This window comes from Acinonyx jubatus, chromosome B4, assembly GCF_027475565.1.
Source record: "Acinonyx jubatus isolate Ajub_Pintada_27869175 chromosome B4, VMU_Ajub_asm_v1.0, whole genome shotgun sequence".
NCBI lineage: Eukaryota > Metazoa > Chordata > Mammalia > Carnivora > Felidae > Acinonyx > Acinonyx jubatus.
Window position 1 is genome coordinate 113,388,165 of NC_069387.1, and position 23,462 is coordinate 113,411,626.

The following is a 23,462-nucleotide window of genomic DNA, read 5'->3' on the forward strand; positions in this document are numbered from 1 at the left end:
GGCAACGAAGGGAGAGGGCGAGGCTACAATATAAGCGAGAGGTTCAGGAAACAAACTAAAAATGTGGGGATGGAATTAATTAAGAGTTCATGGAGGAAGTCAAAAGCTGAGATGCAGCAAGACGCATAATTGCCCTTGCCTTTTGCAGCGCTTCCTCACGGGGCTGTTTCTGTCAGAATCCCTGGCAGACAAAGGAAGCGGGGCCAGGAAAATTCTCATGAATAATTGTAATTGGGTAGGAACGTTTTCTTCCCGTCGCTTGCCCAAGTCTAGAGTTTAAGAAATTAACTGATCATCAACAGCATTTCATTGTCACACACCCACTGAGCGGTTCCCCCGTACTCTTTCCGACCTGTTTCGTCTATGTGCGTTTCCCACCTATATTTGGAGGGCTCCCCCCAGGCGTTAATTCAGTGGCGGTGGCAGTGATGAACTAGCCACGAGGAGCTTGTGGCTGCTATATGGCAAACACAGGTCTGGAGTTCACGGGCGATATGTCCAGGCTGGAGAGATGAATTTGGGAGTTAGACATGTCTGGAGGGAGCTTACAAGACCAGACGAGGGAGGCCGTGTAGATTGAGGGGAGAAGCAGTTGGGGAACCGAGCACTGAGGCGGTGCCGTGTCGAAGGGCCAGGGAGGCAAAGAGGAAACAAAAATGGGGAGGGAACAGCCAGAAAGGGAAGAGGAAAGACCGAAGAAGGTGGTCTCCTGGATGCCAAGGGAAGAAAGAGGGGAGCAGTCCCCTGTGCCAGATGCTGCGGAGGGTTTGGGCAAGGGAAGTGCGCTGACCCACTAGACTCAGCAGGTGATGACCGGTGACCATGACAAGGGCAGTGTGGCAAGCGATAAAGCTGCAGGAGAAAATGATGAGGGAGCAGAGCAGAGACCAGTCCCCAGAGGAGCTTTGCCGAGGAAAAAGGCAGAAAAAGGGAGCAGACGCTAGAGGAGAAAGTAAAGTCCAGAGAATTTGGTTGTTTTTGAGGCGCGTGAAATAACCCTGCGCTATGGGGCTGTTGGGGAAGTTTTAGTAAAACAATAAAAGAGAGAGAGAGAAAGAAGAGGGGTTTGCACCGTGCTGTCTCTCGGCAGATGAGAGAAAATAAGATGTAGCACACTGGTGGGGAGGCAAGTTCAGACGGGAGGTGGACAGGTGGTCTCGGGATGGAAGAGCAGGTGAAGAACATTGGGCCCGGGAGCAGGTGGGTGGTGCAAGCGTGTTCAGCCTCAGTTTGTATCGCTAACGTCATTTTCGGGGGCTTCAGGCCCGTGAGAGTGAGGCGGGGGAGGAAGCGCTGGAGGTTTGGAAGGCGAAGAGAGAGAAGGTAGGAGATCGAGAACGGAGATGGGAACTTAGAATGATCGCTGGGCAGCAGGAGGGCCCAGCTGAAGCCAGTGGTCTTGCTTTTGAAGCGAGAGCAGTCAGCAGGGTTTTGCTTCCCAAGGCCGTGTTCAGCCCTGCTGGTGTGGTCGCAGAGTCGGGGAGGGCTAGATTTAGCAAGGTAGGGCTTTGCAGGAAATACGTCAAGAGGGGAGGGCGGGGCCTGGGAACCGAGAGGGTATCCGAGCGCTGGATGATGGTCTTGACATGGATGTTGGTACTTAACATAGGGGGCCCTGGGCTGTCAGCTGGAAGTACACGCCGAGGCGGGGAGTGAGGGATGGGAATAGGCGGCAGGATCTGTGCATGGGAGGTTGTGATTGGATTTAAGACTCACTGGGGCTGGGAAATGGTAGTTGGACTGTGGGAGAGTCATGGAGGGTGGTGGCGCTATTGATTATGACAGTGTACCTGAAGTAGGATGGGAAAAAGACTGCGGGCAGAGAGGGGTCAAGGAACGGAGGTAGTGTTAGGAACGGGAGTGTTAACGTCAGTCATCTGTGTGGATATTGCAGTCGGACCGTGGGAACAGGGTTGGAGACGGTGAGAAGAAGCAAGATAGTCCAGAAGAGGAAAGAATTGGCAGGGGTGGCGGTGGTCTATAGATGGTTGCAACAAGGAGGGCTTTGCGGTGGTGGGGCGCACTGGGCGGGGGGCACGCTTGGAAAGGAGGAGGAAGGAAGAGGCATCCAGAAAAGGCAGTGAGACACAAGCAGGACGTTTAGGATGAGTAAGAGGAAGCAGCCAGCCCCTGAGCTGGCTTCGAGGAAGCTGTGTCCCCAGGGGAGAGGCTGGTTTCAGTGAGCACAAGAAGGTAAAAGGGAAGATCAGAGAAGAGGTTGAAGACACCGGGGCATGTATTGATGACGGGCAAAGAGTGCTTGTCTTCTGTAAAGCTACTACTACCTGCTTCCCTGGTTCTCCTCTTACTCCCTCACCCCTGTCCTAATACCCTCCTAGAGGAATGATGCTTTTATAGTCTAAACCAGATCATGTCATTGCCCAGGTTAAAACCTGCACAGCCTTTCTCTCTTAGAAGCCAGTCTGACTGTCTTACTGCCAGGACCTGCATACAGCATCTGACCCTTCCATGGTTCTTATGCCTCTCTCTCCTCGGTTCACTCTACCCCACCGCGCTTTCTTTCTGATTTAGGAATATGTCGGCATGTTCCCACCTCTGGTACTTTTGCCCTCGTTGTTTCCTCAGTCTAGAATATTTTTCCCCAGATCTTTCCATGGCTGGCTCCTTCCTGATCATCCAGTTGGAAGTGGCCTCACCTCACTCATAATCACCTGTTTTATTTTCATCATGGCCCCATCAGTGTCTGAAATGATCTTATGTCTCTGCTTTTCTTTTTAAAATGTGGGTTCCATGAACATAGGTACCTTGTCTGTCTTGTTCACTACCATATCCCCAGAGTCTAGAACAGTGCCCGACACATCGTAGGTGCTCAAAAAATATATGTTAAGTGAATGAAGTAGATTTTTAAAAGTTTTTTAATGGTTGCTTATTTTTGAAAGAGAGACAGACAGAGCATGAACAGGGGAGGGGCAGAAGGAGGGAGACACAGAATCCAAAGCAGGCTCCATCCAGGCTCTGAGCTGTCAGCCCAGAGCCTGATGCAGGGCTTGAACTCGCAAACCATGAGATCATGACCTGAGCTAAAGTCGGATGCTTAACCAACTGAGCCACCCACGCACCCTGTGAATGAAGTAGATTGCGTGATTGAGGAGCCCTCTCAGTGGCAGGTTGAGACTTACGCATTAAGTAATATAGAACGTTCTAGGCTGATGGTCCTTCCCAGCCACATCAGATCACTCAGTTTCAGACTGGCTTCATTCTGGCCTAAGACGAAATAAAACTAAGCCTCAGATCTGTGACTCATATTGAGTTCCCAGTACCATTCAAAATTAGGAATTCTAAAGGGGGATGTTTTCTTATAACTGTAGAGCATCCCACTGTGTTTATTTTAAATGTCACAGATTTATTTAGAAAAATAATTTATTTTCTCTTTTGAGAAGGTTGAGCTTTCTTGCATATGTGTCTAGAAAATGGATTTGTTGAGAGCGGGGGGTGGGCAAGGAAACTATCTTAACTTCCTTTTGATCGGGTGTTAAGAATAGGCATCCAGTGTAAGCAGATAAAAAGCAATTAGATAAACAATGAGCTCTAAAAAGTCTAGTATTTTATTGTTGGAACCTCAAATCCAACCTGCGCTGAATTTGTGTGTGTGGGCGGAAAGTGAATTTTTGCAGGCTGAGTATCTGGGGTTTGGAAGCAGTTTCTCAGTTTCTCCCATATTGCAAAGCATAGCACATGTGTTCAGTTACGGGTTTCCACAAAACTGGCAATCCTGAACCAATGAACGAGTGAGGTTCCAAAAGTTCATTTGCAAGTTTGTTTGGCACTCAGAATGCATTTTCCCATAGAAACAATGTCATAAATTAAGGACTCAGTCCCAAGGCAGCCCACAAAATTCAATTTATTTAATTTCAACAAATATTTATCGACTACCTACCAAGAACCCCATGTGGCAAGTGAGCTAGCTGGAGGCTATGGAGGGAAATCGGATGCCATTCTTGGCCTTCAGGAATTCACATGCAAGCTAGGGAGACAGCCGTGTCAACAGCCAACACTGATTCAGTCATATGTCCAGTTGACAAGTATTTATTGAGCACCTATGACGTGATAAGGCCTTTGCTAGGTACTCGGGTTATAGTTCTTTCTTGCCTACACAGAGCCTGCAGTCTAGTGAGGGATGTAGACAATACTCCGGTGATACTGCATTGACCAATTCTTCCTAAAAGAAAGAATTAGAAGAAAAGAGCATTTGTTTTTCTTGCTCATGGGTCAGCTCCAGTGGGGTGGGGTCGGGATGCCCTCTGCCTCAAGCTGCAGGTTGAGAGGATTGATTCAGGTCTTCTTCACACATCTCTCATCCAATGCACACTGTTCTCAAGGTAGACCGCAGAAGTACAAGAGCCATGCTAAACTATGCATCACATTTGTCACCTCGGCTCATGTCGTGTTTGCTGATACTCCACTGGCAAGCACACCACACAGCCAAGCCCAACGTCAATGGGGTAAGGAAATCTCCCCCACCTACTGTCGTGCAAGGGAGCCAAAGGTTATGGATGCGTCATTCCAGTGCAGCAGATACTGAGGCGTTGAGCGCAATAATCTGGTCAGTCTTGACAAGTAAAAGAGTTACCATTTTACCAATAGGTAGATAGAGTATCATGAAGGTTAGCCCAGAGGCAGTGGAGGATTCCACGGGGGCACATGAACATCTAACCCAAACTTAAAAGTAAGGGAAGGTTGGGGTGCCTGGGTGGCTTGGCTCAGTTGGTTGAGCGTCCGACTCTTGATTTTGGCTCAGCTCGTGATCCCAGGGTCATGGAATCAAGCCCTGAGTTGGGCTCCGTGCTGAGTGTGGAGCCTGCTTAAGATTCCCTCCCCCTGCCCCTCTCTCCTGCTCATGCTCTCTCTTGCTCTCTCTCTCTCTCTCTCTCTAAAAAAAAATAATAATAATACTAATAAGTAAGGGAAGGTTTGCTGGAAGAGGGAATATCTAAGCTGAAGTTGAGCTGTGAGCAGATATCAGCCAGGTAGAGCAGAGGCAGGTGACTGGCCGAGGGAACAGGTGTATCAAGGCCAGGAGCTGTAAGAGCACCCGTTGTGCTCAATACAGTTGGAGCACACAGTCTGGCGGGGGTTGTTGAGAAAGTGGCTTGGTAGGCAGGAGTGGCCGAGCACTGGCCTTACAAGCCATGTTGAAGAATGTGCATTTTCTCATAAGGACTTTCGGGAACTATTGCAGAGCTTCAATTAGAAGAGTGACCAGATCAGCTGTGGGTTTTAGAATAAGCGTCCTAGCACAGGATAGCCTGGAAATGATCTGCTGGACGCTGGCAGATCACTTAGAAGGTGGTTGTAAACCGGCAAGAGACTGGGGTCCAGCTGGAGAAATGATAGTAGCAATGGAAAGACGTGGCTGGACTCTAGAACTATTTGGAAAATAGAATTGACAGGACTTTTTGATTAATTAGATCCCCCTTGAGTTTGACACACTCAAAATAGGGCCACAAAATGAAAAATCAAATATCAAGGTGGCCACTGTTTTTCTGGAAGATGTACTTTTTCTCCCTCAACCTAAGTCTTCATAAAGACAACAAAGAAGCAATACCTAAACACGCAATGGATTCTTACTGTGTCCCAGGGATTGGACCAGGCACTCGGTTGGAGCCCAAAGCATGGGCACTTGGTCAGAGGGGGAAGGACTTTGGAGCGATGGCAGAGCTAAGTCTCGGAAGGTGCAGTGAGGCAAGCTACTGCTCTTTTCCCAGCAACACCGTAACCTCGGTGTTGAGATGATAAGGGAAGTGGTATGGGCATCTGGCTTGGGTGACCAGATGGACAGGGGTGTCACTGCCGAACGGGAATGTAGGAGGGATAGCCTGTTCAGGATGCCCAGCAATGCAGGGGGTGGCTTCCACTCTGGCAGCAGAGGAGGAAGAGTGCAGGTCCTGGAGGCAGCCTGCTTGGGATTGAATCTAGGCTTCTTTGTGACCTTCAGTTTCCTCGTCTCCTCTGGGTCAAGTCTCTTCCATAAAGTAGGGCTAGTAGTACCTCACAGGGTGGCCGAGAGGATCCAATCAGATAATGTTCATAAAGCCCCAGGCACAGTGCCTGGCTCTTAGTAAGCACTCAAGTAACATTAGCCATTGCGATGGTGGAAGCCCAGAGGAGGGAGCCATTAGTTGTAACCAAGGTCAGGGAAGGCTTCAGACAGGAAGTGGCATTAAAATTAGGCCTTGAAGCCTGAATGAACTTTCACCAAGGGAAGAGAGAGTGGAAGGCATTTCAGGTAGAGGATCCAGCATAGGGAGAGGTCTTTTGAGGGAGTGGCAGATTGGATATTACCCCCAGAGCGCTGGTTCTGGAAGGCAGGAAGGGGATGGGGCATTGGGTGGGACCAGGATGTGAAGGGCTCTGCGTTTGGACTTGATTCGGGGGTGCTGGGAACCTGTTAAAGGATTTTCAGCAGAGGATTGACATGATCATATTTGTGTTTTAAAAAGATTATCCTGATGGCAGCATCCAGCATGAACCGCATTAACTCAAGCAGCAGCTGTATCAGACTTCCCAATGGTACCCCTCCCAGGGTACACTGTCTTTTGGTATATTTTGTAATGAATGAGTTCATCTCCCAGTTCTTCCCGAGTCCTCTACCTGGCGGCTGTTTCTTCAAATTTCATGTACCTCCCACCTCTCCCAGCACCACCATGGCGCTCCACTTGCTCTGGTCCCCGTCCCCCGATGGAACCATGGCTGGGCCCTCTTCCGTAAATGGGCCGTGCAGGAAAGGCCGAGCTTGTCTTCATTGCCCCACCTGTCATGCCCCATACTGCACACGAAGTATATAGGGTAAGGCTTTGCTAATCAGCAGGTGTGTTAACTATAGGGTATCTGTAGTTCCCCTTGATTATTTGTGTAAATCTAATACTTGCCCACACTCTTCTCTATGTTTCTTCTGTATGGACCAGGGGAAGACCTCCAGGCAGCCCCTGGTAGCAGCTTTCAGGTTCGCAGCTTCTGGTAAGAGAGCATTCCTCAGCGTGGCCTAATAACACCGCTCTGTGACCGGCCCCACTGTCAGACTTTCTAAAAGGGTGGGGGAGAGGGAAATTTTTTTTTAATGTTTATTTATTTTTGAGAGAGAGGCAGAGCATGAGCACGAGCAGGGAGGGGCAGAGAAACGGAAAGGGGGGCAGGTGCAGAGGATCCGAAGCGGGCTCCATGCTGTCAGCGGAGAGCCCACGGCGGGGCTTGAACTCACAAACCACGAGGTCACAACCTGAGCTGAAGTCGGACATTCAACCGACCGAGCCACCCGTAGGCCCCCCAGAAGGGACTTTTGAACACAGGAGAGAAAAATCAGACTGCTAAACATATTTGTCCCCAGCACCCCAGAGCAACAAACAAAAAAAAGAGTTAAATGATTTGCCTATGGCCACCTCCAGTCCCTTGCGTTCCTCCCCTGTCTTGAGGTCTGCCTCCCCTCTCTCCTCCTAGAGACATTCCTCCCTCGAGCCTCCCCGGCCAATTTGTAATTCTAAATGGCCACAGACTGCCACTGCCCGGAAAGTTGACTGGGGCAACCCATGGAGTTCGGTAGCCCATAACCCCACGTTTGTGAAGTCTCGGTCCCCGCTGCCCCCGTCTGCATCTGAGAGGCGGGCAGTGTGCAGCGGAGACGGCCGTGAGGGCTGTTCGCAGAGGAGCTGGTGGGACTGCGCCCACCGACCCTCCCGCAGGAAGCGAGCCCCCACCCCAGCCCCGGTCGGAAGACAGAGTCTCCAGGGAGTGTGCAGGGGGAGCGTGCTCCTACACTAGATGCTGATGCCGTGCCTCGCATCCCACACCGTGCTCCAATCAGTCCTCTTGCCACCCTGGGAAGTAAGTGCGAGTGCAGTGTGCCCGGGAGGGACAAGCAAACCACCCGAGCTTGTGTATTCACTTCCTACTGCTGCTGTGACAAATGATCACAACCCGGGTGGCTTGGAACCGTGCTGACAGCTCTGGAGGTCAGAAGTCTGCTCTGGGTTTGCCGGGGCTCACACCTGACGTGTGGAAGGGCTGCGTCCCCCCCCCCCCCCCCCCCCCGGAGGCTGTAGGGAGGAGCCTTTTCCTTGTCTTTCCTGGCTCGCGGAGGCAGCCTTCCTTCCTGCCTTGGCTCCTGGCTGCTGGCTGCGTCTTCAAAGTAGCATCTTCACATCTCTCTGGCTCTGTTTCCCTCGTCACGTCCCTTTCTCTCACTGTGACCCTCCTGCCTTCTCTTGATCCCCTTGTGATTACTTTGGGCCCACGCAGGTAATCCAAGATAATTCCCCCCCCTCTTGAGATCCCTAATCCCATCTGCAAAGCCCATTTAGCTGTGTGAGGGGACATTTTCACATGTCCCAGAGACTGAGCCATGGGTATCTTTGGGGGCTGTTACTCTGCCTGCTGCAGGGTGTACAAGCTGGTACCTTCACCTCCCACTGTAGGGAAAGGGAAGAGGAACGAGGAAGAGACGTTATCCCCTGTGGCTGTAGGAGGAGAGGGAAGAGCCTGGTCCAAATGGACCCTTCATGGATGACTGGCTATGCCCAACAAGGACCATGGGAGTCACCAGACATGTAGAAACCCTTCCACCTTGAAAGTGTAAGCGTCCATGCTTTCATTTAATGGGTATTTATTGAGCACCTAGTATGTGTCAGGTAGTGTTCTAAGCACTAGGATTCTCCAGCAGTGAAAGACAACGCCCTAAACCTTTGCCCTCGGGGAGGTCCTCCTAACAGGGTGTTCGATTCCTGCTGCCTTACCCAATGACCACACGATCGCGGCCTAAAACAACAGAAACTTCTCTCTCACCCTTCTGGAAGCTAGAAATCCAAAATGGAGGTGTCCACAGAGCCATGTTCCCTCTGAAGGCCCTAGGGGAAAGTGGTCCCTCTCCTCTCCCAGCTGCCGGGGGCTCCTGGTGTTTCAGGGCCTGTGGCAGCAGAAATGCAATCCCCACCTCTCACTTCTGTGGGTTTTTCCTCTGTGTGTGTCCAAATCTCCCTCTCCTTTCTCTTCGAGACAGCGGTCACTGGATTCCTGAAACCCAGGAGGATTTACTCTTGAGATCCTTTAATTACGTCTGCACAGACCCTATTCCCAAATAAGGTCACCTCCTGCGGTTCTGGGTGGACCTGAATTTTGAGGGAATGTTGTTCAACTCCCTGCATGAGGGAAGAAGGACAGTGTAAAAATAAATAAGGAACTAGCATGTCAGATGGTGAGCAATGTTAGGAAGACAAATCCAGCAGAGGACAGGGGAGGGAAGCACTGGCTTGGGGCAGAACAAGTTGCGGTCTGAACGGGACGGAGCGGCTCCAGAAGCCCTCACCGAGAGGGAGGGTCTCAGCCAAGACCTGAGGAGCACATTCAGCTTTGGAGATGTTCCCCCCCACCCCCCATCAGGGGTTACGGCCACACCTAGCTGAGTGGCCAGGAAGACAGTTTGAGACTGAAGTTTGTTGTAATTCTTGATTCGTTCCTCCTTTCCTTCCGATCCGGGATGTGTCACTGTGCAGTGACACTCCTTTATGGTCCAGTGCAGCTCTAATGACAGCGGTAAGGATAATGATGGGATTTGGGGGTGGCCCTTCCTTCTTGTGTGAGGACCCCATTGTGCCGACTAATTGTGTAGGAGCACGTAGGACAGCTGTCTGTGGGGCGGAAGCAGTGGGGAGCAAAGGGGAATACGTGCTTCGGACCTCGGGGCGTCACTGAATTCCCCTGGCAGACGCCCAGCCCAGGCATCTGGGTTACGGAGGATGCTGAAAGGGATCGGGGGGGCCCTTCCAGTGGTGCAGAACCCCCACCCCCACTGGGTTCTTCATCAGCTTTGTCAACTGGGAGGAGCTGTGCACAGATCCTACTTCTTTCAAAGCAGAAGGTGGAGAGGGGATGAAGTCATTAAGGGGCGCGGCTCTTGCTACCCCGACAGTTGACAGAGGTCAACGCAGGGAGAGCGTTCACCTGACTCAGAAGCCGGTTTTGCTTGGAAAGGGCTGGCCGCTGAGGTCATCAGAGCTCAGCCTCCAAACCGTTACCCGCACCGTCTCTTTAATTGATGTTCTCTGTCTTGGAACAAGTACCATTAAGGAACGCCCCTTTTAGTAAATACATGTTTTAATGGAAGAGATTTTTTTTTTTTTTTTGAAATGACCTTATCTCAGGCAGCAGGCACTTTCATAAGTATGTATTGATTGGCTTTTAAACATTCCTCAAATGTTTTCACTTGTCTTTGTGACCTAGTACATGTCCTGTTCCCAGCAACTCCTCCACCTTCAGACACACCGTTCCGATCTTCGCTGGAAGCCTTCCAGGCCATCTTCCATGTTTTTGCTTTTGTAACGTTCTGTAAAGCTTGGGCGCTTATGTTCTGCTGCATAGAGAAGGGAGCATGGCATTCGGTATTGGCCTCAGGGAGATGGGGTTGTTAGCGTTGCCACCTGCTTACTGGCGGGGACATTGAAGCCCAGAGAGGGAAAGGAATGTGCCCCCAGCTGCACCGGGAATGTGTGGACAAGTAGCTTTGAACCCAGAGCTCCTTGACTCAAGAGGCATCCGTCGGTTTCCTATTTTTACTTCCATGTTACATATTTTAAAAATACCTCCTTAAATTCTTAAGCTCATGGTTTGCGCTTGGGAATAAAAACACCAACTTTAGTACGCGCATCACCTACAAAAGAACCACATGGGGTGAAGGCTACAAATCCCTTTTGTGTGAGTGTTTCAGGCTGCAAATGTGTTTTATGTGCGCTAAACAGCTCCAAGTTTCAAGACAAAGGCTGGTTTTCCACCATGCCAGTTAACAGGCCAGCCCAGCGAACAAAAATCAATGAAACACCTTATGCTGGTATCATGGAGACATAGTCAAGAATTTTAGTCACTTGAAAACTGAATTCTTAATCCAACTCAGCCAGTGCTTGTTGAATACCAGCTGTGGGTCAGGCCCTGGACCAGGCCCTTGGGGGAAACAGAGATGAATGAGGCTCTGCCCCAGAGAAGCTCACGGTTAGGGCGGGATGGGCACACTGACCAAAAGCCATCCGTCCACTGTGGAAAGCGCTCACAGCCGGGGCTCATGGCATGGAGAGACCCCAAGGAGCCCCTTCGTATTGGGGGGAAGGAGCATTGTGATTAAGAATCTTCCAAGAAGCCTTGAACTTTGCCTCCTTATGTAGGAAAGGTGTGCTGAGTGTTGACCTGCTGTATGTGGGCAATGCCAGCGGGCAGTCTGGGTAGCCTTATTGCCCCGGTCCCTTCTGTTTGTTTACCTTGTGTCCTCCAAATTTTTGCCTACAGTCTGTTTCATTTGCCCAAGTGATAAATATACCAACAGCTACTAATATTTGCCGAGGCATTGTTGTAACAACTCCATGAGGTAGAACCTGTTATCATCTGTGTATCTGCAGATGGACAGCCTGAGACACAGAGGGCCCGTCACTTGCCCAAGGTCACTGGCTTGTAATTGGCAGAATCACTCTCCCCTTTGATTACTAGCCGGTCTGGTGTTTAATCAGTTCCTGGCAGAGACCAAGCTCTGTGTGAACTCAGGGTCCTGGCATGTGCTGTTCCTTGTGCCTGGAATGGAATGCTGTTCCCATCATTCCTGATATGGCTGGATGGTTTTCATCCTTGAACTCCGAGCTGAAATGCCATCTTTCTTGACCAGTCAATCTAAAGTAGTTCCTCTGTGCCCCTTTTTTTGGTTTCTGCAGAAGACTTACCTGAATTTTAAATTATTTTAAATTATGGTTTGCTTATCTGGTTTACGTCTGTGTGCCTCACTGGAACATAAGCTCGTTAACAGGGGTACTTTAACCGGCTTACGCAGTGATGTGTTTGCAGCACCTACTGTGGTGTTTGGTGTCTGGGGGGCCCTCAGTAAATATTTGTGGTGTGGATGCCACATATGGTACTAGACCAAGGCGCCAAGGTGAATGAGCTGGGCCTTTCCCTCGGTGACCTACAGTCTGGTGGGAGAGAGAGGCAATCAGCAACCAATGCTATGTGCTGTATATACCTGGAGCCTACATAAGGTGCCACAGGAACACAGAGGAAGGAGCGACTGCTCTGCCTAGAGGTTGGGCAAGCAATCATGGGGAAAATCCCATCGAACTAGCCTTGAACAAGGAACATAATTGCACCAAGTATATTCTAGGCCAAAGGGCACTCTGGACCATGGGAACAGCATATGATAGGAAGAGGCAGGCATGTTAGCACCACATGTGTTAATCAAACAGACAGACTCACCAATCCACAGTTGCCTAGGGATGAGTTTGGAGAGGAACGCAGGGGCTAGATCCTAGGGTCAGGTTATAGACTTGGACATGGAAACATGTGTTCTAGGCTCCTAGTCATAAAAGACACATAGGTGGAAGAGTTTAATGTAGGCAAAAGGGCGCCATTGAAAGTTTTTAAGTAGGAAGTATTATGATCACTCTGTGTTTGAGAATAACCTAGATGCCCATGTAGAGGCTGGCTGGAGGCACTGGAGGTGGGAAGGCAGGAACCCAAGTGAGAGGTGACGGATGAGGGTGGAACGTGGGAGATAGCCTAGACGGATGCTGAGAAGTAATAGGTCATGATCAACCGAGTATGAGAGTTGAGAAAAAAGCCAAGAAAGGCCCAGGGTTTTCTATTTTTTCCACTATTTGATTTACTGCTCATTAACCAAGATCGGGCAGTATTTCCTGGCGTGCATACTAGAGCTTCTAAAAAGCTGGAAGATCATTCATTCCTGCCTTGGAAAGTTACAAAGTACACCAGCATATTCAAGGCTCTGAGAAGTCCTGCGGCAGAGAAATTAGTTTAAAAAAATTTTTTTTGACCAGTGTCTCCCAAACCTCGTAACAATAGAACCCTACTTCAACATGAACACCCAAAACAACCCAAAGAACACATTTTGAAAAATGCCAAGAAGTGAATAAAACCTGTATTTTCCTATATGGCCCTGCTCTGGGAGAACCTGTTTAGTTTTATCTTGGCACTTAACGATGTTGCTATCCTGGGAAGCCTTTGGAATCCCTGAGGAATTTGGCACAGGAGTAAGAGGACTGCTGAGACCCATACCGCACCACCTGACCTCTTTGCACGGCAGTTTCCTCATGCCTGACGTGGAGCAGATAATACCTACCTACTTCCTGAGGTGGTTGTCAGGATCAATGAGTTGATTTCCAGAAAGCCCTCAGAGCAGTGCCTGGCCCTGCTCTGGTGGGAAGGGCTCAGTGTTAGCTTTTGTAGGAGGCCATACAGGCTCATAGATGAGACCATGGACGTGGGAAGCTACACTGCCTGGTTTTTGTATCTCAGCCCTTCCACTTGCTAACTCTGTGACCTTGGGAAAGCAATATGGTGCCTTCTGCACCTCAGTTTCCCCCATCTGTAAAGCAGGGACAATTCTGTTCTTCATAGGTTTGTTACGAAGAAACAATGAATCAAATCATGTGAAAGAACGTGGCCTGGAATATTAGATGTTTTCTTTTTTTTTTTTTTTAAATCTTCTAAATCGTCTCTGTTATTAGCATAATTTTATCATGTAGGTTGCCTTTCAGCTCCAGTGATGAAGATCCAATTTTTCAGCTTTCCTGGCAAGTTATTTTGATCTTGCATTTTGACATTCCCTTTTCCTGACTCTGGAGGCCTTGAATTCGGAGTGTAGTTTTGCCACAGTGACATCCTACTCTCTTCTATTCAGTCGAGTTTGGTTTCTTCATCTCGTGGACTGACAGTGTCCATAAAAGCCCCCCAACCCTGGGGACCACCTGGGTCCTCCTCTGTGCCTTTCCTAAAAATGCAGACATCTGTTTCATATCACTTAGCAGAAGACCTTGGGATGCTCTCCTGGCAAAACCTTCCCCCCATGTGGACACAGCCTTCCGTTCCCTGAGAGGCTGGATTTGTTTCCTTGTTAAAAGTTTTCTGATATTATATCAGTATAGAATCTTTGGAATAGGTCACACCAACCCCACATTCCAGCCAATGACCTGATGCTTAGTTATCAGTTTCCTTCAGGGACTGTCTGTTCTTGGCGAACAATTAGATTAGGGGATGCTGATGAAATTCGAGTGGCAGGAAGTAGAAGTTACGTTTCTGAGTTCAGAGTTTCTATTTCAAGGTTGAGTAATGGGCTCTTTGAGGACTGAGGCAGGGAGGATGCCTGCTCCCCCGCACCACCCGTTCTGGAACCTGCCGGGCGCCTTAGGGGTCTGACTGTGAAACTGAAGATCCGCTTGATTCCTCTGAGTGCTACAGGTGGAAGGACAGGGTCTTAGGCTGTCTCAGGAGGAAGGGCCATGGCACCGTGTTGCCGATTTTGACCTTAGGAGTGGACACCAGGGGCCCGGCAGGGACATCAGGTGTAGTAGGATTTTTCTTAGGGGTGGGCAGAAGTCCTCCAGGGCTCATATGCTTTTTGCCAACTTTCCTATTAGTGGCTTCAGTTTTATATCACCCGGAGTGAGTGTGATCATGGTGAGGTCTCTGAAGCGATGGGTTATTTTACGTTTCGATACGAGATTTTTTTTTTTTTTTAATCAGAAGGAGGAGGCACAAATTGGAGCAAAAGGATCACCCTAGGAAGGGGCTGCTGGCAGTCAGCACCATGTGAGCCCTGGGGACTCGCTGGCTTGAGGCCAGGACACTGGGCCAGGACACTGCGGGTCACAAGAAAAAGTTCCCTCCTAAATTCTATTAGGAGTTTGGAGAATTTTTGCACAGTAATAAGCTCTGGGTTGCTCTTTGGGCTTCGCAAAAGGGAAAAGTCAACTCAAAGACCATTAAGTATTCCAGCATGTTGCTGACCTAGTTGGATAGTCGTACCTCAAAAAGTAGGTGAGGCAAGGCTCCCTCATTGTCCCAGGCTGTCAACTACAAATGACAGAAGAGCTCACTTAGATGCCACATTTCACTTTGATACTAGTCTTTCAGTGCTTACATGTTTGTAACTTAGATTTTAAAACTCGTATTTACAAACACCCCTGTAACTTCAGTGAGACTGAATTGTGTGATTGAAGCTCTCTGCTTATGATAGTGTTTATTATACCACTTAATTCAGGACACACATAAAAGTAGCTTTCAATATATTTTTATATTATTTTACATGTTTTTACCTGCAGTCGTGTATGTGACTTTATCTTGGTAACTGAGATGTCATGCTAAGGACCAATAAACTCTCACTGGCCAAGAGAAAAAAGAGAGAGAGAGAGAGAGAGAGATTCTGGCCTAATAGAGTCAGATTCCAGGGTCTCCCAGCCCAGCCCAGCCCAGGGGCCTTTCACCTGCCTGGAAACTTCAGCTCCTTTTCAGAGGTAGGTCTCCCTGTGCATTCTGTTGGCATGAAAACAATTTAATAATTTAAATCACACCCATTAAAAAAAACAGAAATGCTGTATAAATATAATACTGTAGTAATAAATGTAAAAGTCGATCCAGCTGGGCACTGTTCCCAGACTACCAGCTGAGCAGAAACACAAGTAAAGTAGAAGAAAAACTGCTATATAATGCAAACGGCTGCGATCTCATTGTTTCCGGCTACACTTTATTGCAAATATACAGCATCGAAGGTTACATTACGGATAAATAGGTTTTGTGGGCTAACCTGGAGACCTAATCACTGTTTATAACATTATTTCTACGGGGAGGGGAAATGTGCATTCCACATGACAAACAGATGGGTAGCGAGCCGGTTTGGGGGGCACGGTAGATTTGTAAAATGGGGGCCTCCTGGGATTTTAACCTGTAGATGGATGTTTTGTACTCAGGGCTAGTGACAGATGAAAATCAGAGGAGTCGCAGAATCCCCGCTTCCCCACCCAGTCCTTGATGTCCTCTCAACCTAGAGACTCTGTCTGACCTTCTTGAATCTCTGATCCTGGGGGGCTCGTCCTGGCACAGTCCCAGCCCCCAACCACTGTTGAGGCCCCAGGAAGCCAGGGGGATCTCTGAATATCTTTACCCTTTCTCACCTTACTAAGTGGTTGTCCGGATTCCTAGGAGGCCGTGCAACAGAGTGGCCAAGTGGGGGGCTCTGGAGGCAGACTCGTGTCGCTTGTGGCTGTATGATGTTGGCGTGTTTTTGCACTTCTCTGAGCCTCTGTGTCACCCCTGTAGAATGAGGTGGCTGTGAGGGCGAAGGGGGAGTACTACTTGTAAGCACTCGGTCCAGCGCCTGGTCAGGGCAGTGCTCCCTCCTTGCAGGTGCCTGGGGTAGTTATTCTGGGATATTTGGGTTTAGAAAGATTTCCAGGAGTTCAGGAAGCAAACCCATACTATGAAAATACTTTCTGAATTCCAAACAGCAAACTTAGAAACAAGTATCTGGAACCTTTCTGTTCAAGATTTGAAGCCTAGGGGCGCCTGGGTGGCTCAGTCAGTTAAGCGTCAGACTCTTGATTTCGGCTCAAGTTATGATCTCATAGTTCGAGCCCCATGTCGGGCTCTGTCTGCACTGTTAGCCCAGAGCCTGGAGTTCTCTGTTTCCTTGTCTCTCTGCCCTTCCTACGCACTTGCTCTCTCTCTCTCAAATAAATAAATAAACATAAAAAAAAAAAAAAAAAAAAGAGTGGAGGCCTGGATAGGTTTTGAGCATACTTTATAATGAGTTGGGGGTGGGGGAGGGGTGGCCCATGTACTTATAGAGTTGAGTGAGCCTTATCAAACTCTTATTATTTTGAATAGGTTAAGCTTTACAGCAGATTTCATAGCGAACTAATAAGAACGAGCCTTTTTATTCTTTTTCACTAAAGGATTTCCACATACGGTGTTTTTCACCTAAGGAAAATAATTTTTTTAATTAACTTTCTGGTTTGGGTTTTGCTTTGTTTTGTTTCTACAGACAGTCTTTTCTTTGCATTTGAGCAGCTTCTATTCCCTGACTGGCAAATAGGCTAGTGTCTGCATAGTGGCCTTATCGTGTGGGCATGAGATGTAGCTAGAAATAAGGACGAGAAAAAGAAAATAGTGATTGGGAATCTTAGGACTTTTGGGTGGACTCTCCCCCGTAGAGGGTGGGGCAGCAGCAATAACACAGAGTAAGGGAAGCGAATACATCGCTTGCCAGTTTCTCCAGAATGTGCTCATTGTAATCCGAATCCAATTTTCCTCTGATCTGTGGCCTGAAGAAATTGAAATGAAGCCACTTATGAGATCAGCCTACCTGAGAGCACCTCGTGAGGGTCAGCCTCACCAAGAGCGGTGCCCCACCACGAGATTTTAAATTTCATCTGGGCAAAGGCTTACGTGTCTACGCGCCTGACCGTCGCTTTGGTGATACACAGGAGTAAGAATGACAGCTTTCAAAAGGGATCATTTCAAAACACCTGGTTTTGTTTTACTAAAACATGGGGGCCCCAAGATCTGCTCCCCCTCCTTAAGAAATTCGAATGCGTGGGTAATGTGCTGTCATGAAGATTCTATCGTCTGCAATATTGGAGAAGTAATAAGATACTGTTGTTGGTTGACCATCTGGTTGTGCATTCTTAGTGTCACGGTTTGCTGTTTTTTTATTTTATATACTTATTTATTTTTACTATTAAGCAAGAAACGGGAGCTTCGAAATTTCAGAGGTGTCTTAAAAATAAGAAATTTATGTTGAGTTGCTTAACATGGTTGGACTTTGTTCCTACCTTGCACAAAATAGGAAGGAAGAGGTTCATTATATATTTTTTCCTTTTTTTTTCTTTTTTTTTTTTCCAAAAGATAAACCGATCAACTTCCAAAAGATAAAACCTCAGCTCTTAATTTTCTCCCTCTCTGGCCCCGGACTTGAACTTTTAGCTTACATTAAAAATAGTCTGTTTATGGTAAGTAGGAGTCAGACGTAAATTGTAAGAGAACTTGAGAAAGAAAAATCACCAGAAAGAACCTATAGAGATTTCATATTTCATCCACCCATTCAACAATATTTATTGAAGCCCAGTATTTGCATATCATGCTGACAGACACTGAGGGATTTGCTGAAGAAACATTAAAAACGTTCTCCCTTCCTTTGAGGAGCTTAGAGCTGACATGGGGAGAAATGACACCGGCATATGAAACAGTTAAGTTGTAATTCAACACAACATATGAGTAAATACCAAAATGTGTGGCTCCGACAAGAAACGCTATAGGAGTTCAGCAAAGGGAGTGATAACTCAGTGGCACCACTGTGTTGTGCCTACAAATTGGCAAATCGCAGCACTATTTGTATGAAATATTTTACACTTGTTTTTTTGGCAGCCTTGGGCCTTGACTCCCAGGCAGCATTAAGAGCCTACGACAATATTTGTACTCCGGTCTCTCTAGAACTGGCTTTTTGTTTTTGTTCTTGTTGTTCTTAGAGACAGAGGAAGCGCCTAATACAAACTGGAGTGCCCCTGAGAGGCAGGTAGCTTTTGGCAGTCCTAATCGCTCTCAAGTACAAAATAGAGAAACCAGCCTCATCACTCTGTTTTTCAGTCCAGCCATACTTGTCCCTCTGTGGCAAACGCCCCGTGACACCGACAGGCCGTTGAATTTGAACTTGCTGTCCGTGACGGACGAGCTAGCCATCAAGGGTCGGATAAATTTATAGCTGACGAGAACCCCTGTTGAAAATCCCCACGGTCAGGGTGTTGGAGAAGGAGCTGCCACGGATGTGGGGGAGTTTGGACACCAATGGGCTCTTAGCAAACAGGGTTCCCCAATACTTGTTCAAAGCATGGCGCTCGAGGATGATGTTTAATGAAACTCGCTGGCTTCCTGTTCTATTTTTGTCATATTCAAATTAGCGCAGAGCTCAAAGACGAAACCGTGGGGCCTCAATTCTTACGAATTAAAAAAGGAGAGAAGAGGAAGAAGGAGATTTGAAATGCTTGTGAAGTCACATACCTTTTGGGGGACCACACCCCACTGCACTCCGGTCCTTTCAGGGACTCCCCACAGATGAATGTGGTTATCCTTTGGTTGCTTTTCGATCTCATGATTCAGGAATTTTCCATTTCTTTTCAAACCGACTGACACTGGTTCTCCCCTGCCCCTTCATTTTAACCTGAGGCCTTGGGGAGGCTTAGATAACAGAGATGTCTTAGTCTCCCCTGGATGGTATTCAGTGGGATGTTTGTGGAATTCAGCACCATTGAGACTAACATGACACTTGGTGTTCATTCTTTTCGTCTGGTTGGCGGCCCTTCTGGTGAGATAGGAGTTCCCAAGTTAGCATGACCTAGAGTGACTGAGACATCGTGCAAAGGACCGGTCTCACCCCTCAGCTCTTGGTCATGTATATCAAAGGAGTTGTCCCTGGCTACAGCTGAAGATTTATCTGGGGCTTCCTGTGAGCTGACAGGCTTGAGACAGTGGCCCTGGAAAGTGTTGCACCCATATCTTTTGATATAATTGGGTTTCTGTCTAAATAAATGTCATGTAGCAGATGGTTATGGAATGGCTTATCACATTCTTGGGAGGACTCTGCCCTTGAAATATTTATATTTAATTATCATACAACGAAGCACAAGCTAGCTTTATTATTTTTGTAATAAAAATTTGCACGGTAGGTTGATATTCTGGGAACAAATCACAAACCTAAAATTTATATGATCTGTAAACCCCTTCTTGGGCTGTGCTTTGCAAGGTTTTTCTGGAAGGGAGCTCTTTAGTTTTAGAATCCACAAGAGGATATGCTTTGGATGTATTTGGCGATGTCATCGTGAGAGGTGCCTCGGGAGTCTAAGTTCAACGTGTTGTCTACATTTCAATGTGTTGTTCCCTGCTCATAGACATGATGGAAAAACGCTCTGTTGTTGGCCTGTTGCTTTTCATGGTTTTAGCATCATGTTCCTATTCTCACTCGAAATCGATAGTCCTCTCCACAAAGCCTGGCGTTCTGCACTGAAACCAAGTATGAGAAACTTTGAACTAATGCATGTGTGGGGTTGCTGTTTTGTTGCCTTTTGCTTTTTCTGATAGGTGTACCTTCAAAGAAGATTGTGTACCTTTAGACAACTATGAAAACTGGCTGGATATATCATCCGGAGCTAAAAAGTGCCCTCAAATTAACCTATTTCGAAGCAGTGAAGATAAGGTAAGAGGAAAGACTTTCATTTGTCTCTGTCGTCTCACTTTGTACAACTAATGCTCGCTTCCTGCTGTGTGCGAAATACCTCCTAGTGTTAAGTAAGCCGAAGTAAGGGAGCCCATTCGTTTCGTTAACTAATACCGAGGGCCCAGCAGATACCATACACACTGCAAGGTGCTAGGGAAATAGCGGAGGACAAAACATAGCGTGAGCCTGCCCTCATGGAGTTTGTCATCTTGCAGCGCTGAAGATGACCCTCATTAGCTGAATCTCAAGAAAAGATGGACTATCATTGCAGTAGAAAAATACACTGCTTAAAAAAAAGAAGAAGAAGAAAAAAGTTCCAATTCATGGTCAACAAGATTCCTTAAATGTGACTTAAGTGTAGAATTTTGTTTTATGGCCCTTTTCCTAATTTGCTCAGGCTTCTCCTGATCACTAGCTTATGTGCATGGCTATATGAGCAGTATTGGTCGAGAGGGCGAGAAACCAATATGGGCAGGGAAAATTTCAAGGGGGGGTCCCCTGGAAAGCCAGTGGGCTCTTGTTATGGCCATACTGCCATGGGCAGCTCTTCAGCCCTGTCACCAGATGAGAGGAAGGAAGCAATGAGGGGCATATTCAAGCATTTTCTGATTCACAGCCATCCATACCCTATGGGAAAATGGAATTCCTGCCTTGTAATCTCAGTGGTGCTATAAGGAGACATTTTCTCCCTAATTACCGTTCTTGTATTATGAATAATTGTACAGAATCCCCATCAGCAGTCAGTTGACCTGTCTGTTGAGCTCACTCTGTTTTATTTGAATGCCACATTAACAAGGAAATGGGCCACTTTCTCTTTTCCTGTACACTTTGCCATTTCAAATAGCAAGAACCATACCACTTAAGATGATTTAACATTTAATAAAGGAGAGCCGGAGCATTTAATGAGTGATAAATAATAAAAAGAATAAAGCTTTCAAGTCATAACTGATCAGAACGCACAGATTTAAAGGTATTTGGCTGTTGTCACTTTCTATTGTCTTCCAGCAGGTGGGCGGGGGGCGGTGAAAAAAGAACTTGGAAAGCCTTCATCCAAACCTCCACCAGCCCTGAGTCAGAGTGAAAAAACTGTGTGCAAAAGATGCTTAGGCATCTCAGCATAGGTGTGGTCAAATTTTTATTTCTCTTAGCAGTCTGAAAAATAGCTAACTTGGGTGCTGATAGAGAATGATAAAAAATATTTATGTATGCCATGATCTTTGAATATACCCAGGACTCTGATAAATGGTTAAGATCACCCAAGATTTGGGGCGCCTGGGTGGCTTTTCAGTTAAGTGTCCGACTCTTGATTTTGGCTCGGGTGTGAGATCGAGCCCCATGTTGGGCTCCACACTGATAGCACAGAGCCTCCTTGGGACTCTGTCTTTCCCTCTCTCTCTCTCTCTCTACCCCTACCCCGTTCACACAAGCACACACTCTCTCTCTCTCAAAATAAATACACATTTAAAAAAAAAAAAAGGATTACCCAAGATTTTTTTTTTTATCGTTTTGAAAATTTTAAGGGTGGTACTTCAGCTAAATGTAGTAAGGGAAAGCAACTTGTTCATTAAATAAAAAATGCTGCTTGCATAATTTGCTTACCTATCTTTGGGTTCCCTGGTATAACTTAATCGCCATTTCTACCTAGTTTGGAACATCACAAAAAATGTTTACCACCCAAACAACCACTAGTGCTTTCTTCTCTACCCTGAGTCCCACCGTGGTTTACCCAAATCCCTGTAGAGCCTTCCCACACAACCATTACCTCGCTCTCCAGCTACCATCACTCTCAAGGTAAAGGAGATAAGAATTTAGTAATCTGAGTAAAGTTCGTCTTTGAAACCAACTTTGGACTGATTATTTTAATAACGTTGATAAGATGTGTGATGCCATCTCTTAGTCATATTATTTCAAAATATGTCCTATCGTCACAGTCATCTGTGACTTACATGAAAGTCCCAGACCTTTGTTAATTTAAATAATACCCCGATCCTTATCTACAGAGACGTCAGTCCATGGCTCAAGTCAAAGAGTGTTTGCTAGCTGCCCATCATATGCCTTTGTAACATTCTACTAACGTTCTGAGTACAGAAAGACCCCGATATAATGCAGAGCCCCTGCTTCCAAGAAGCATCATCTCTTTACACAAAACAATTAGAAGACTGTATATCCTCATCCTCATTACAGAATCGGCATTAACAAGAAATAATTGGAGCAATTCCAGTTGGCTTGGAGGGATTTCGTGAGGTTTTGTTGAGCAAAAACAGCAAGATGCAGAAAAGTATGTGTAGCATGATCTTGTATTGATCACAAACTCAATATATGCTATTGATGTATATAGCATATATGATATGCTATTGATATAGCATAATCTATATATGTTTATGTCTCTATGTGATTATTTGAGCATGGAGAAAAATACAAAAGAATTCTTACTAGGTCGTGAACATGGGCTCTCCTGATGGCATGACAGATGATGTGGTGGAGAGGGAAGGCCAAGACAAGTGGGGGGGGGGGGGAAATGAAATTCTCACATACACAAACACAAACAAGCACGTATGACATCCCATTTTTGCATTATGTAAAACTATTTGTATACCTATAAAGAGATTTTAACATTCAGTAAAAACAGCTTGTACTAATAAAAACAGAAAATATATAGACATGCAAGCATTTCCCACCAGCAGCAGGATTCCTAAAGGAGAGACACTGGAAACATTCTTTTACAAAGCAGAACGAAAACAAGGAGTTCCACTGTCACTGGTAAAACCAGCATCATGTGCAAAGTTGCGTCTAGTGCAGCAATACAAGAAACAAGTAATAGAAATAACTATGGGACCGGAGCAGATAAAAAATATCACCATGTGCTCATCTTCCCTGGTTGTGTAGCTTTGAAACCTAAACAGAGTAGCTTTTAAAATGATTCAAACGAAAGTAAAATAAAAGTGCCAAATGTTCGATAAACATTCAACTATCGATAACTTTACTACACATGAGATAAAAGAGTTAGTGTCCATTAATAAAAGATCTCATTCATTAAAAACAACCAAAATACCCAGCCATCAACTGAAAGAGTGAGGTATATACCCTGCATTTTAAAATCACTTTTACTAGGAGATACATGTTAAAGACAACTACCAAAAAATAGCAATTTGGGCTATGCAACAGCTTGCCTCACTTTCTTTTTTTTTTTAATTTTTTTTTTTATATTCAGTTTGAGAGAGAGAGTGTGTGTATGCTCATGAGTGGGGGAGAGAGAGAGGGAAAGAGAGAGGATCCCAAGCAGGCTGCACGCTGTCAGCACAGAGCCTGATGTGGGGCTCAGTCCCACGAACCAGGAGATCATGAGCTGAAATCAAGAGTCAGGCACTTAACCAACTGAGCCACCCAGGTGCCCCCTAAGCAATTCTTTCTAAAAATAATT

The 23,462-nt window shown here is 46.8% G+C and overlaps 1 protein-coding gene across 1 annotated transcript in view; it reads left to right on the plus strand.

Moving 5' to 3' along the window:
• Positions 1-23,462, plus strand: part of PLXNC1 (plexin C1) — a 147,405-nt gene that overhangs the window by 38,890 nt on the left and 85,053 nt on the right. Inside the window, exon 5 of the mRNA XM_027071096.2 lies at positions 19,906-20,020. Coding sequence (XP_026926897.1) covers positions 19,906-20,020 — 115 coding nt within the window. The remainder of the gene's footprint in view (positions 1-19,905; positions 20,021-23,462) is intronic.